The sequence below is a fragment of the Indicator indicator genome, chromosome 8, assembly GCF_027791375.1.
Source record: "Indicator indicator isolate 239-I01 chromosome 8, UM_Iind_1.1, whole genome shotgun sequence".
Classification (NCBI taxonomy): Eukaryota; Metazoa; Chordata; class Aves; order Piciformes; family Indicatoridae; genus Indicator; species Indicator indicator.
Window position 1 is genome coordinate 10,760,063 of NC_072017.1, and position 15,606 is coordinate 10,775,668.

Below are 15,606 nucleotides of genomic sequence, written 5' to 3' on the forward strand. Positions count from 1 at the left end.
GGGGAGGCCAAAAGCTGGGGAGCAGCTTGAGTGGTGTTTCTGTGGGGAGCTTCAGGTCACACAGGACTGGAGGTAATGACAGCTGGCATGTGGGTGGGAGGACAGGACTGGCTGACAAGTGGGCACAAAGGTATGAGAGGGAGACACTGGTACTCCAACACCTTCCCCCAAGAGACAAACCATGGTGAGACCCCAGAAGATGCTTTATTACCCAGGACAGCACTACCCACAGCCCCTGGGCAGCAGAGATGGAAGCCGCTTTACTGTGTGCCATACTGGATCAGTCCTTGGTGCTGAGAGCCAGCTCTGACACCAGCTGACCAGCCTAAGGCCACACAGGGAATGGACAGCACTGGACAGCCCCTCCTGTGGGACAGGGACACTCCCTCGGGGCTAACACACTGTGCCATGCTCCATGACTACCACCCTAAATACCACTCCTGGTGGTTGGCAGACAGCCTAGGGACATGGCTGGCTCCTTGTCAGAGGTGGAGGGTATTCAGCAACCAGGAACAGTTAGGAAAGGAGTGGAGGGACCCTGATGCCCAGCACTTGCGAGATGGCAGAAATACCACTCTGTGGTCCAAGGACTCTCCCAGCCAAGTCTCCTGCACGCATCCCAGTGACATCTTGCAAACCCCAAACTATGTTCCCCACCCATTACAAGTACTTGCCACACTCAAGCTGCCCCTCTGCTCCTTGCTCTCTCAGGTTGATGCTGTGTGGGACAGGGGTCAGTCTGCCCCATAGCACTGCCTTCCCGTGCCCACACCCAGTGCAGTCTGCTCAGAGGAGACGTCCCAGGAGCCGAGCACCAGGAGAGCTGCCCCAGGCCACTGGCAGGGCGACGAAGCCCAGCTTGCTGTAGAAGCTCAGCTGCTGCCGGTCAGCGTCACTGACCTGGCAAAACACACCCCGGGACCCTGGAAGGGAGATGAGACATTGGACCCTGGGCACCAGGACCTCAGTGCTGGGGCTAGGGACCACTGCCTGGGACCCACTCCACAGCCTCTGCACTGCCCTTGGGTGCTGGGTGCCTGCATGATGCCCTGAGACATGGGTCTGCATGCCAGGAGAGAGTACAGTGCCTGGGAGCTGAGGCCAGGCTGCTCAGAGATGGGACAGGGGGCCCCAGTGAAGGCTGCTGCAGCCCTGTGCTCACAGCTGGCATGCAAGTGAGGCAGGCTCTGGGGTGGGCCAGGGGGCCTTCAGGACTGTGTGGTGCTGGATGGGATCTCATGCCCCCAGCCCAGGGAGGTCATGCTCACCGTTGGCCCTGAGTGCGCTCAACAGGCAGATGGCCAGGCTGCGGCTAGCACCCACGTCCAGCACACGAGGGGCTGTGCCCAGCTGCACCAGGGAGGGGAAGCGCCGCAGCACAGGTAGGGGCACAGTGGGCGTCTCTGCGTGGAAGAAGAGTAGTGCTTCCTCCAGGACATCCTGCAGGAGACAAACAAAAACAAAGGAGCTCCCTCCATCCTCCCACACTTGCTCCCTTTCTGCTCCAGATGCCCCCTCACCTGTCCCAGAGCTGAGGAAGCTGCACCCAGGTCTTGGGGGTACTTGTGCCGCAGGGCTGGCAGCCAACTGCTGTCTCGCTGCTGCAGGAAGCCTTCAGCACAGAGCGCTCCAGCTGCATATCCACATGGACCATCCTCATCTTCCAGCACAAAGGTGTACTCGGGGCTCAGGCTCAGGAAGCTGCCCAACAGTCTGACAGCCAGAGCAGGACTGCTGAGCTGGAGTTTGCCCACTTCAGGGACAGCTCAGACCAGCCTCCTCCTTCCTGCGCCTGTGGGACAGCAGCCCAGCAGCCACCCCACCACCCTTCGGTGAGCTATCCCTAGCAGAAGCCCTCAGCCAAGGGCAGCATCTGCAGCTGCAGCCAGCCTAGGCAGTGGGTCCATCCCCATGGCAGCTCCCACCACCAGGCTGGACACCAGTGCAGGGACAGCCTTCCCTGCCCACTCCCATTGCCAGCTGTGGGGCAGGCAGAGCAGGTCCCCACAAGGACACGAGGAGAGACCACTGCCTTACACCACAGCCCTGTGTCACCCAGCACACAGCCATGCTCGGCACCTGCCTGGCAAGAGGGAGCCCCAGATAGGCCACATCTTACCTGTCACCAAGGAGATCGGGATGGGACGCAAGGATCTCTGCCACTTTGGGGTCACAATCCAAACTCTCTCGGCACATTCGGTAAAGCTCTCCCTAGAAGATCCAGATCTACCTCAGCCCTGTCTCTGCCCAGCTGCTGCCTTGCCATGGCCCCACCACTGCTGGTGCCCCCACCATAGCCCTTGCCACAGCACTGTGTACCAGCAACTGCCTGAAGGGACCATATAGAGGGTCACCAGAGCTGTGGGGCTGGACCTGTCCTCCTCTCAGGTCACTGGTGCTGTGGTGCTGGACCTGGCCTCCTCTCAGGTCACCGGTGCTGTGGCCTCTAGTGTGTTGTGGCCAGGGAAGGTATGGAGGTATGAAAGTATAGAGGTATGTGCTTCAGACACCTAAGGGTGTGAGTGTCTGCACCCTGCACCTCCTTCTGCTGGCCTCAGGCCCAGTCTCCACACATCTCCAAAGTCCCCATCAAGGTCAGATTTCAGTTTGCTACTGCTCACAGGATCGGTGAAAAGCACATCCTGATAAAAGCAGTGCTTCTCCAAGGAAAGGCTGCCCTGGCCATGGAGTCACTAGGGCAGGACAATGCCATGCCCAGAACAGGATGAAGTGCTTTCTGGATCTTCCTCCCAAAGTTTCACAGGACACATTCAGCTTGTTCTGATGTAGCCTGAGCAGATGAAATCTGACAGCAGACAACTGCAGACTGTCACTGGCAGTGTGAGTCACTGGCAGCTGCAGCCTGATGCTGCAATCTGCTCTTCTGCGCCTGCAGCCCCTCTGCTGTGTATGAGCTGGCTGCAGGTTGCTGGGTACTGCATTTAGTGGACACATGCAGTGGTGCCTGCAGTGGTGCCCACAGTGGCTGGAGCTGCAGCATCAGCATTCCCTCTAGATAGGAGAGGGAGCAGAGTGAGGGAGCAGAGTGAGGGAGCAGAGGGTTCACTGCAGACTATGGCACGTGGGGAAACTGGGGCTCTGCTGGATCTGGCAGCAATTCAACTTGTGTCTCCACCCATCTCCGCATTTATCCCTTTCCCTTTCCCTCCCCTGGAACTGTTCCCATGGAACTGCTGGGATGTCAAACAGAGCAAGCAGGTCACGGCTGACAGAAGCTACTGCCTCTCCAGTAAACTGGAGGAGGATTTCAAGGGACTCATTGGAAAATGAACCTCAACAGGCTCAAGCAGCACCCAGAGCTGCAGACTGATCAAGGCTGAAGAATTCAGCAGATTTCTCCTGTCTGGATCATTCCCAGCACCACTGGAGACCAGTGCTGGGGATGCTCTGGAGATCACCCTCACAACCTGGCCATCTCAAGGCTGTGCTAGCGTACCTGGGGCTGTGCCTGCTGCTCACTTCTGAGCTGGGTCTCCCTCTCCTGGCTGCCAGGGTGGGCTGTGCCCTGGCACTGGTCACTGAGAAGCCATCATCTAATGGTCCCTGCTGAGGCCACTAGTCACAACACTCACTCTATAGCCCTAGGGGCTGACACGCTGATGGACACAGGTAATCCATCTCAGGCTGGCCTGCTCCGAGTGGGGCTGGAGCCCAGAGGCCCCTTCCCAGCTCCATCCCCCTGCTCTGCAAACTCAGTCTCGGGGCAGCAGCTGAGGAGTGCATGTTTCATGAGTGCAGGCAGCACAGGCCATGTGACTCCCACCTTGTCCAGGGGCAGCAGCGGGCGCAGGACGTACAGCTGACTGGATGGGAAGAGTGGAGGTGGGTGGTAGAAGAGGTCACAGCTGTTGCCCACCGGCAGCAGTGCCTGGAAGAGACAGAGTTCATCAGGGAGCAAGTTGTTCTGGATCCAAACTTCATCCTGCAGGCAGCAGGATGAGGGTCCCTCAGAGGCACCCTAAAGCCTGGCAGCTGGAGCCAAGGCACAGAGGCCCAGGGTAACACTGCTTTCCCAAGCTTGCAGCAACCCATGGCAGGGCCAGGAGCACGAGCTGGGATCCTGGCTTCCAACGAATGGCTCCTTCAGCCCCCCCAGATGTGGGCATGCTCTCACCTGCAGTTCTCCAAAGAGGCCCCCACGACGTGCCCAGGGCTCAGCGTCACTGCCCAGCAGAATTGGTGCTGTGTTGTTTTGGCACCCTGGAGACATCAGAATATAGGCACGTGTTAGGTGAACAAAAAACTTCTGGGCTTTGGGAGATCAGCTTCCATTGCATAGCAACATCACTATCCACACAACTCCAAGGATCTGTCCCTGCAGCTGTGCAGCCCAGGCATGGGACCTCACCAGGGCACAGGATTCACCAGGGCTCAGCCAGCCAGTCCCACACACTAGGGTGGCAATACACTCTACAACAGGGCTTGAAGTGGCCCCCGTGACACAGCTCCTGGCTGCAGACAGTGTTGCTTTGCTGCCCAGTCAGCACTGCAGTGCCTATGGGACCTCACTCCACATGCAGTTGCCTCCCTGCAGAAATGTTCAAGGCACATGGCCTTGTCTCACACTGAGCTTGGAGACCCTCTCAGGCTGTCACCTGCTAACAGTTCATGGTTTGTAAGGGTGACATCATGAGGCCCACAGAGCAGCCAGGGAACCCTAAAGCAGTGGAACAGTGACTTCCAAAGTGATGCATAAACGTTCAAAATCCAACCTCACCTCTGTCACCTAGGGCATCACTGCTCCCAATGGCCCATGGAAGGAAGGCGAACGGGACCTTGGGTGAAAAGGGCTGAGGAACCATGTCCTCAGGAATGAGGAACAGGCATTCCTTCTAGACTGTGAGAGATGAAGAGCTGCTCTGAGGACTGCACTGTCCCCACCAGCAGTGCCTGTCCTTCCTCATGTGTCAGGGCACTCAGCTCACAACCAGCCTTCTCATGGCTGTTCCCACTTAGCTTGGAAGGCAAGAGCATGGGCAAGGGCAGCCCAATGGTGAGTGCTAGCTGCTGCTCCTGGACTGGAGGTGACAGAGGGTGGTAGCCAGGGCCCCAATACCCAGGCAGATGAGCCAGAGTGTCATCAGTACTTACAACCAAAGCAGCTCCCCCAGGTGCCCTTGGGGTCAGGGTCGCAGAGGAGATGGCCATCTGCAAAGGAAGCAAGAGGGTGAGCATGGGACACAGGTCAGTGTGGGCAAGGTGTCAAGGGGAGCTGCACGCTCCCAGGAGAGACCTGTCACCCCTGGCTGGGCACAGGGACCCCAGACCTCTGGGAGAGGGGCCCCAGATACCTCCACCTCTTTAGGGGGAAAACCAGCAGATCACCACAAGGGCTAGGCTCAGATGCCCTGGGAGTGCCACAGTGCCCAGGGCCCTGCAGCTCAGCATGTCTGAATTTGGCCCTGCAGGGCCGCAAGGGCTGGCTCAGGGCTGGCATCAGTCACATACCCAGCCAGAGGACAAAGGCACTGGTGGCCAGCAGCATGTTGCGGATGTCCCAGAGGTAGGGGTGCAGGTCATAGAGCAGTGCCCGCCCAGCACTGCTGACGAAGCGGCTGTGCAGGCGGCACGTCTGGGCACAGAGCAGCTGGAAGGACTGGGCTCGGCCGTGCCACTGTGTTCCCTGCGACGGGACAAGCATCAGCGCCGCCGCGGCGGGCACCACCCCGCAGCAGCACCCGGACCGGCCTTACCTCGTGAGCATCAGATGCCGTGGCTGGGACCCCCACGCTGAGGCTGTTTGCCCGCAGCCACCGAAAGTGCTCCAGCAGATGCTGTGCCAGCGGCCCGTGATGGTAGGGCAGGTAGAAGAGCTCCACCAGCATCTGCACCTCCCCCAGAGTCAGTGGTGCCATGGGGCTGGACCCAGCCTCCTCTAGGGTCACCAGTGCTGTGGAGCTGGTCCTGACATCCTCTGGGGTCACTGGTGCTGTGGGGCTGGTTCTGACCTCCTCTGGGGTCACCAGTGCTTTGGGGCTGGTCCTGGCCTCCTCTGGGGTCACTGGTGCTGTGGGGTTAGTCCCCATCTTCTCTGGGATCACCAGTGCTTTGGGGCTGGTCCTGGCCTCCTCTGGGGTCACTGGTGCTGTGGGGCTGGCCCTGACATCCTCTGGGGTCACTGGTGCTGTGGGTCTGGCCCTGACCTCTTCTGGGGTCACTGGTGCTGTGGGGTTAGTCCCCACCTTCTCTGGGGTCACTGGTGCTGTGGGGCTGGTTCTGACCTCCTCTGGGGTCGCTGGTGCTGTGGGGCTGGCCCTGACCTCTTCTGGGGTCACTGGTGCTGTGGGGTTAGTCCCCACCTTCTCTGGGGTCACTGGTGCTGTGGGGCTGGTTCTGACCTCCTCTGGGGTCACCAGTGCTGTGGGGCTGGCCCTGGCCTCCTCTGGAGTCACCAGTGCTGTGGGGCTGGTTCTGACCTCCTTTGGGGTCACCAGTGCTGTGGGGCTGGCCCTGGCCTCCTCTCGGGTCAGTTGTACCATGGGACCAGATCCACCCTTCTGCACAGTCAGCAGGGACATGGGGCTGGACACAGCTTCCTCTGGGGTCAATGGTGCCATGTGGCCAGGGATAGCACCAACCTCATCAGTGAACAGTGCCAGGGAGACAGGGCTGGTGCCAGTCCCATCAGTAAATAGTGCTGGGGGGTCAGGGTTGGTGTGAGGCTCATCAGTGAGTGGTGCTGTGGGAACAGGATTTGTGCCAGCCCCATCAGTGAATGATGCTGGGGAAACAGTGCTGGTGCCAGCCCCATTAGGGGATAGTGCTGGAGAGTCAGGGTTGGTGCCAGCCCCATCTGTGGGTGGTGCTGAGGGGTCAGGGCTGGTGCCAGACCCATCAGTGAGAGGTGGGGAGGGAGCAGGGTTGACACCAGCCCCAGGCCCTGGGGGTGTCTGAAGCATGTCAGCCCTGCTGGCCTCAGGCTCAGGTGGGCTTTCATTCTCTGTTCCGTCATCACCAGAACAGAAGGGAAGGTTCTGGCTCTTGTTGGCCCCATTGCTGCAGCACATGGTGGCACCTGGGCTGTGGAAGGGCTCAGTAGGCACCAAAGTTCCTGTAGACTGGGCACTCCCAGCTGTGCTGGGCAGAGCAGAGGAGGACTCACAGCTCACCCTGCTCCCTGTAGTGAGCTGGTTCCTGTCACCTGTGGGGCTTTGCTGACCACCAGTTGTGGTCCCACTCTCACTGCCTTTCTCTAGCTCTGAGGTCACCTTCCTCCTTCCCTCCCCTGGTGCCAGGCCACAGGACTCAGGGCCATTCTGGTCCTTCCCATTACGAACAGAGTCATGGGGCTGGGGTTCAGGTATGATCTCCTGTCCTCCTGCCATGCCAGGCTGCAGTCTCGCTCCTCCCTTGAGGCTGACACTGGGATGTCCTGGGGTTCTTCCTCCTGGCAGAAAGGAGCAAGGAGACAGCCCTCTGGCACCCACATGGAAACTGCTGCCCATAAAGCACAACAGCTTGGGGTGAGGGCCAGCAGTGCTAGGAAACTCTGTCTCCAGGCTGGCAGGGACTAAGGAGCTGTCAGGACCATGGGCTTTGCATCATGCTGAAAGACTGGAGTTGCACCTGGCTGGAACCCCTCCTCCAGAACTGTGTCATGGGCTGGGATAACACACTGCCAGCCAAGGAGACCTGCTCTGGGCTGCAGCCTGGGCAAGAGCACCCATGGGTGGCACACTACAATGGACACCCATGCCTAACCACCAAGACAAACACAAACCCAGCCAAGCTCCTAGCAGAGCGAGTCCAGCACACAGGAGGGGGTGAAAGAAGTTGCATGGCACAAGTTCACCACCCACCTGGCTCCAAGGCCTGTCGGTGTATCTCAGCCACCCAGTCACACAATGCCAGCTCCAAAGCCTTCTGGGGGCTGTAGCTCCCCTCCTGTGGGTCGTGGCTGTCACCCAGAGCTGCCACAGTCTCCATCCCTGAGGAACTGAAGCTCATCAGCCTGGGCACCCTGCTCTTTGCCTGATAGAGCTATACCGTGCCACACTAAAGGCGGGCATCCCCCCACAAGCAGACATCCCCAGGATGGATCCCAGCCAGGTGGGACACTTCCCCCCAGCTGCCCCACAGGAAAGCCTACAGGGCCATTGCACAGATGGGCAGTGCTGGGCAGGCCCTGCTCTGGAGGCACAAGCTCACTGCTGGCACTGGGACCCCACATCCAGAGCTGCCTGCAGTGTGCTGGGGCCAGGTACCTGCACAGTCAGGGCGGGCACAGTTCCCCAGCTCACTCCTAAACCAGCTGCCCAGCGTGTGTATGGGGATGAAGTTGGCCTGGAGCTCGCAGTTGGGGTTAAGGAGCAGTCCATGGAGCCTGGGCATGAGTCCAGGAGCACGTCCCGTGTAGGGGCCCAGGAAGACACGTCTGCAGTCATAGTCGTTGGCATACAGGTTGTCCCAGATGATGGGGCGGCGCTGCAGGACACTCTCCACCTCCTCCAGCAGCGTGGCAGAGAGCTCCTGTGACACCACCTTCGGGCCTGGAGCATCACAGATGTGCACAGAACATGCTGCCAGCATGGTCCACCATGCACACTCACAACAGGGGCACACACACTTCTGGGAACTGAGCGTGGAGACGAGGGTAGAGTCACCACAACCCACCTCCACAGACAGGAGAGCAGAGCCACAGCCAAGCCCCCTGCCTACCCGGCTGGGGCTGCACACCCCAGTGCCAAAGGCACCATGGAAGGGCCACTTGCTGGCACCTCACCAGGATGGAGCCCATCGCTGCAGGATCTGCAGGTGCTGGCTCTTGATAGGAAGCTGCAGAGAGCACTCACCTGTCCAGATGACACCGATCCCTGGGAGCAGCTCCTGCCCGATGGTCAGCAGGTAACAGGACCGGCTGGGGCTGGGAGTGCAGAGGGAGCTGCAGTACTCTGGGGAGAGAGCACAGAGCATCCCTTGAAGTGCAGGGAGACTGGGAGAGATGATCCTTAAGAGTAGAAGGGAGGGGATGGGGTGGTGCACAGGGCAGGGGGTACAGCATGCATGTCTGCAGCCTGGTCGTGCCCCAGTCCAGAGATCTCCAGGGCTCCCAGAGGGGCACAAGGTGGCTGGGAGATACCATGGAGGCGCCCGCATTCACTACCAGGGGTCATGGCTGCAGGTGGTACCTGTAGGGCAGAACAGGAAGACGGAGGGTTGGCCCAGCTGCTGGTACACCTCATTGGCCACAGAGGCCTGAGCCTTCGCCAGGGAGGGGAAGACATCTCTGTCAGCTTGGCACAAGTAAGGGTCAATGTCGTCAAAGAGTAGCGCAAAGGAGTGGCATCCCATGGCAGCCACCTGCAGACATGGGCACGGGCTGCTAGGATCCCTGGGCAGCAGAGAGAAAGAAGGCAGGGAGCCCCAGACCAGCCCCTGCTGCCTGGGCACCGTGAGAACATCTGGATGATGGGGTGGGAGGAACAGCCCTCACCACGTCCCCCTCACCTCGGAGCAAAGGGATGAAGGAAGGTGGCCTACGGTACCTGCCTGAGTTTTTGCTGCAGCAGGAGCCGATCCCCGGCACTTGAAAACACCATGTCCTGGCCAGCAGAAATGGCAAAAACAAACTCCACACCCTGCTCTTGGGCAGCCTTGATGAGGGACTGCATGCAGGCTAGGGACAAAGCAAAGGGGTGCTGTGATTGCTGAGAGGTAAGGGATGGAGGGGGAGGAGGGATGGTGGGAGGGAAGGGACGGAGAGAGAAAAGGGATAGAAAGAGAGAAGGGGTGGAGGGAGAGAAGGGATGGAGAGAAAGAAGGGATGGAGAGAAAGAAGGGATGGAGAGAAAGAAGGAATGAAGGAACAGAAGGGATGGATGAACAGAAGGGATGGATGGACAGAAGGGATGGAGGGACAGAAGAAACGGAGGGACAGAAGAAACGGAGGGGCAGAAGGAATGGAGGAACAGAAAGGATGGAGGAAGAGGGAACTACAGGGGCCCAAAAGGAAGGAGCTGAGGGCATTGGGGAGCGTGAGAGAGCATCTGAAGGGGAGAGTCCCAGGGGAGACAGTGCACAGTTGCTTGGGACACAGAGTTCTCTCCACAAGGGTCTGTGGGCTGGGTGGGCTCATACGAAATTCCATGCAATGGGAAGGGTCTGGTGGACTCCTTGTATCCAGCAGAGCCTGGGGGGGCGTGGGGGGGGGGGTGGTGGTGCGTGAGGCAGGGTTTCTCCTTGCACCAGACAGTGCTCATGGGACTCCCTGCAATGGGCATATTCCTGCAGGAATGGTGGTAACAGCCCACCCAGCCCTGGCCAAGATGCAGCCCATGCTTCACCCTTAAGGACATGGGATACATATCATCAGCCCACCCGTGCTGGGCGCCAGCAGAGCTACTACCTGCCTCATGCTCTGTGTAGGGCTCTCTCCAGAGCAGCCGGTGCTTCAGCTCATCCTTGGGTGCGTACATGTAGCAGTTCAGCCCCCAGCGACTCAGCCTGCATGCCAAGGACAAGGGGTCACCCACAGCTCCAGACAGGCTCTTTGCAAAGAGGGGTCCAGGCAGGTGTCAGCCCGTGACACCAAGAGCTCATTGGAACACGGTGCCCTCTCCTTGCACCGTGTCCTGCAGGCTTCCAGCCTCCGCTCACACAGACCCTCCTAAACTGCAGAGCTCTCTGGGCAGCCTGGTCCAGTGTGCCAGCAGCCTCAGAGCAATGAAGTTTTTCTTAATGTTCCTTATAAAGGAACCTCAAGAAAGATAGTGCATTGGGGTGAGAAAGTCTGAGAGACCAGAAGGATGTTGCCTCCTTGGAGCAGCTGCGCTGTCCCTGGCCTCCAATGCTTCCAGAAATGGGGCTCCTAGAAACTCTCTTATCAACCTGCCTCATCACCCTAACAATAATGAACTTCTTCCTTCCATCTAATCAAAATCCACCCTCTCTCAGTTTAAACCCATTACCCCTTGTCCTATCACTGCACCCCCTGATAAAAAGTCCCTGTCCAGCTCTCCTGGTGGGCATCCCCTAAGTACTGGAAGGCTGCTGCTTATAAGGTGTCTCTGGAGCCTTCTCTTCTCCAGGCTGAACAGCCCTTCAACCCTTGCAGCCTATCCTCACAGGAAAAAAAAGCCACACCCATCAGTCAGGGACTTGGAGAGTTCCAGGGGTGATTCATGAGGACATGTATTTGGGCAAGACAGGAGAGGAAAGGTCTTTGGCTCTCCAGATGCTCCACTGCAGCTGGAGTTGAAGGGAAGCAGGTCTGAGAGGCCTGCCTGCTTCAGGAGATCAGATTGTACTGGCCTCAAAAAGCACAAATCCCTTCCAGAGTCTCCTCAGCCATCCAAGACTCATTGGAAATTACCAGGATGGGGGAGACACCTCCCTGGACAGCTCTTTTGGCACTGCTGTATCAAAGCCATCTGATAAATTCATTTATTTTTATTTATCCCCCTTAGTAGATGATATTTTTTCCCACGATGAACTGAGAAGCACTTCATGTACCACAGCACAAGGGCCTCATTTTGTCTCTCTTCAGAGAAGGAAAAGACTAATGAACTTATCACTCACATGGGCAAGCACACAAGCATGCATCTGAGCCCAGTACCAACATACATCCCAGCCCCGCAGCAGCCAAAGCCATCACTAAACCTTTTTAATCCTAATACACTTAACAACATCACATCTTTGTTTTCCTTCCTGCATGTTTCCCCCAGTTCCTCCAAGCTATGTTTTTCTGTATCTGGATCCCTGGTCTCTCACTATGGTTCTTACTTGCACCAGTGCACCACCCAAGCTGTAACCATCATGCTGCCCATGCTGGATGTTCCATGCCAGGCCCATGTCTTGTCAGTGCAGCTCATCCCACTGATGGCCAGTGCATGGACACTATCTGCTAGAAGAGATCAACTCCCACCTCAAGATGATTCTCACTACCAGACTCAGGGAGATACTGCCCTCATCCTTCTGTTTCAAGGACTCAAGGGTTACACACAGATGTACATGGGGACTCACAGGGACACAAGGGCCACCTGCACATCAGGCAGGGATGGCAGCTTAAGGATAAAGTGTTGGTGTGGCACTGCCCAGGCCCATACAGTTCAGAGACAAGGCAATGGACACTCATCCTGATAGGCCAGCACCAGAGGTGGGCTTCCAGCCTGCTGAACACCTCCACAGATCTGGCTACCCATTTCCAGTCTCGGGTCCTCTGCCTGCTCCCTGAGACCTCTCCTGCTCAAAGGTTGCCCATCTGCCCCATGCCACACTGATGTCAGAGCAGAGCTGTTCTGGTGCCTCCAGAGATGGCATCTTAGACTTGTGCAGCCCCCATGCTCCTCTCTGGACCTCTCTCACCTGCCATCATTCCTCCGTGGTGTGGGCAGCAGGGTTTCACCCTGTCCCACTGACAGGTCCCTGTGGAACACCTGTGCCAGTTGTGCAGTGCCAGCACAGAGGAGCTACTTGCCACCCAGCCTTGCCAGGCCCTATCCCCGGACCCATTTCCTCGGGGTGGCCAGCACTGACCCAGGCCCCTCAGGCAACCACATCTGGCTGCAGCTGGGCTGTGGCAGGGTCCCAGCACCATCTGCTGGCACTGGCCAGCACAGCCCACACGCAGCCCAGAAGCAGAAGTCTTTTCCCAGGCCAGATCCAGGTACAAGGATAGAGGGTTCACTGCAGGAGCAGTTCCAGGAGAAGCACAAGTCCCCTTTGCTGCTGTGACTCCAGCATCCCAACAGCCAGCCACCTCCAGGAGCCACTCTCCAGTACCTTCTCCATCACCACCCCTGCCACCACAGCACTCTGGCTTCCACCTTGCTACTCAGCCATAGACTTGTGCCTTCAGAGAAGAAATTTCAGGGTACTTGCCATTGAAAAAGAAGTTTCCTCTGCTCCATGGACCATGGTCTCCCATAGAAACCTGTACAGAGGGCAGGGGGTGGAGGAAGAGGCAAAACACAGTTATTAGCAACTGCCTTAAACCGTTTTTTTTTTCTCTGTACTATCACCAAGCAGCTCTTAAGCCCAGAGATCCATCAGCTGTTTACCTCTGGGTGCTTCAGATATCCATTATCCTGCTATAATCTTGCCAGGCATTGGCATTCAAACAAGGGGACATAATGTCTGTGCTTCCACCCTTCCGTGAAAGAGGGGCTGGGAAGAATTGCAGAAGGTAGTACTTAACCTAGGGGGAATTTACATTGTAAAAGCCAAGGAGGAGAAGCCAAGGGCTTGCCAGGCTATAAGGCACTCAAGCATGATTTTGGGGTGCACCAATGCACAGAGCTATTGTACATCCACCCTAGAGTTTTCTGCCTGGGGATTTTCTTCTTTTAGAGAGACCAGCTCTGTGCTTCTCTGCATCTCTGTCTGTGCAGTGTCAAGCAGAGCTTCACCACTCCACTATGGGCTATAAAAGACACTTTCTCTGTCTTTAATCACTGCACAACTTAACCTGCACCAAAATGGTACTGCCACAGCTTTTCCCCACAGCCTGCAAACACAAACTTGCAGTGGGTCAAGACTTTGGAGCAGCACCAGATCAGGAGCACACAACCAACTCACAGGGGTCCCCACAAGTGCTGGGACTGTGACTCCACAGGACTTTTCACAGGCACCTTCTCTGTCCCCAGCCAGAAAACACTGTCTCCGTATGGGAGATCCAGAGAGGGGAAGCAGGAAGCAGCCTGAGCAGTTGTCTGCTAACAAAGGCACTCATCAATGAGCACCAAGGCTGGCTGCAAGGACGATGCCCTCCCAGATGATTCATATCAACAAAACCCAGTGCAGGAAACAGATCTGGAGCCAGCAAATTCCCAAGTGTTTAACATTTCCACTTCTGCCTCTTGCAAGCTTTGGGTCATTTCTGGGTACCAGACACAAGCTGGAGGCTGCAGCACCATGGCATCTGACAGCCTGCCCTGTGCTCTGCATGGCAGGGAACCAGTCTGTGACTGGATATGATGAGCAGAGGCACTGCTGAACATGCAGTCCCCATTCCCCTGTTGGAAGTTCTGTCAAGGAAAGGACTCTTCCTATTTCTGCATGTAAGAAGACCTGGGAGATGCAGAGATGTCTGCAAAGCCAACAAGGAAGAACGCCCAGTGGGAAGTAAGCCAGTTCACTTGGGGAGAATACGCAGGTGCATGGGTTTGGAGAGATGCAGATTTGACGTTCTTAGAGAGGAGGTTAAGGGGTACCTGTGCAGGTCACTCAGAGGTATCAGTCTGTCCATGCTCTCTGGCTGCTGCCAGCAGTGCCCAGGGTGTCAGGACAGTGCCTGGGGTCTATGTAGGATGTGTTACTCCTGGCCTGCCTTGGCCCTGCTACAGCTGCTGCACCCTGTGTGCCATCGCCAGGGCCAATGCTCCTGGGTGGGGGATGCTTTTCCTTCCTCACTCTCTGGGAACCTCCTCCACCTTCTGGAGTGGCTCTGCAGGCAGCATCTGTGTCCTTCTCTATGCCCAGCTTTCTGAGCATTCCCATACCAATGTGTCTTGTCTGAATCAAATTTCCTTTTACTATCAGCTGCCCCATCCCTGCGCCATTGATTTTGTATTTATTTGCATGATGCTTTTGTTTCCTTGTGAGCAGTGGACTTCAGGGAATACTGTGCTGCCAGGAAAAGAGGAGACACTTTTGCCCACTGGATGCCAGGCCTGGCCCAGCTCCACTGGTGCTGTGCTGCAGAAACAGGACTTGGGTGGGGGTCAGAAGCACAGGGCTGAACCATGCAGAGCTGTCATGAGAGATCAGGCTGTTCTGGCCAGTCTGGGCACAGCCCAAGGCAGAGTTCACTGTGGCAGAAGAGGCACACACCTGATGCTGACCCCCACCCAGGGCAGGGAGAAAAGAACTGTGCAGAGCTGGAGGCAGTGCAGCAGGTGTCCTATCCCCACTGCAATGGGTGTGGGGTGCTGAGGGAGCTGCAAGCAGTCTGGGGAAGCGCTGGGGAGCAGCGCTGGGGGTGCTGGTCCTGCACTACCGGGCAGAGATAGGGTGTTGTGCAGGGCCTGGATCCCTGCCTCCCCCATATCCGAGCTCCTGGACGTAGCTCGGATTCTGGTGGCCCTTCCCAGCCCCTGCTCTCTCCGGGTGGACCGGGCCAGCCCCTGCAGTGCCCGGGCGGGGCACCGGCCTCGGCCGCAGCCCCGGAGGAACCTACCTTCCACCACGCCGCAGAGGATGTGCGGCCGCCCCGCCATACCCGCGCAGTGCAGAGGGAAGCGATGCTGGGGCGGGCGAGAGGTGCGGGGATGCGCGGAGGGATGCGCGGAGGGATGCGCGGAGGGATGCGCGGAGCTGCGGAGGGATGCGTAGAGGGTCACGCAAGAGGGACGCGCGGAGAGATGCAGAAGGGGTGCGCGGAGGAATGGAAGGGTGGGCGAAAAGACGGAGGGATGTGCGGAAGCAGTCGCGGAGCGACTCGCAGAGGGATAGAGGAATGAGCGTGGAATTAGGGGTGAGGTGAGACGGTGAGATGCTCGGAGGGATGCAAGAAGAGACGGACCGCAAGGAGGGATGAAGGGGTGCGAGAAGGGATGCCAGGAAAGATAGAGCGATGCAAGGAGAGATGGAGAGATGCAAGGAGGGATGAAGGAGTGCGCGGAGGGACTGCCCCACCGCCCGCCCGGT

General features: G+C 57.9%; 1 protein-coding gene across 1 annotated transcript; it reads right to left on the reverse strand.

Moving 5' to 3' along the window:
• Positions 1 to 786: 786 nt before the first annotated feature.
• LOC128968635 (protein O-GlcNAcase-like) lies at positions 787 to 15,176 on the reverse strand. Its single transcript, XM_054383196.1, has 19 exons — positions 15,137 to 15,176; positions 12,841 to 12,892; positions 10,367 to 10,464; positions 9,507 to 9,637; positions 9,150 to 9,321; positions 8,814 to 8,912; positions 8,226 to 8,510; positions 7,821 to 7,949; positions 6,823 to 7,408; positions 5,970 to 6,414; positions 5,715 to 5,891; positions 5,470 to 5,644; positions 5,113 to 5,169; positions 4,136 to 4,221; positions 3,785 to 3,889; positions 2,120 to 2,211; positions 1,521 to 1,713; positions 1,269 to 1,440; positions 787 to 923 (listed from the first exon to the last, which is right to left on the reverse strand). Exons 1-19 carry the CDS (start codon positions 15,174 to 15,176, stop codon positions 787 to 789), a joined length of 3,231 nt encoding a protein of 1,076 aa, XP_054239171.1.
• Between the last annotated feature and the right edge of the window lie 430 nt (positions 15,177 to 15,606).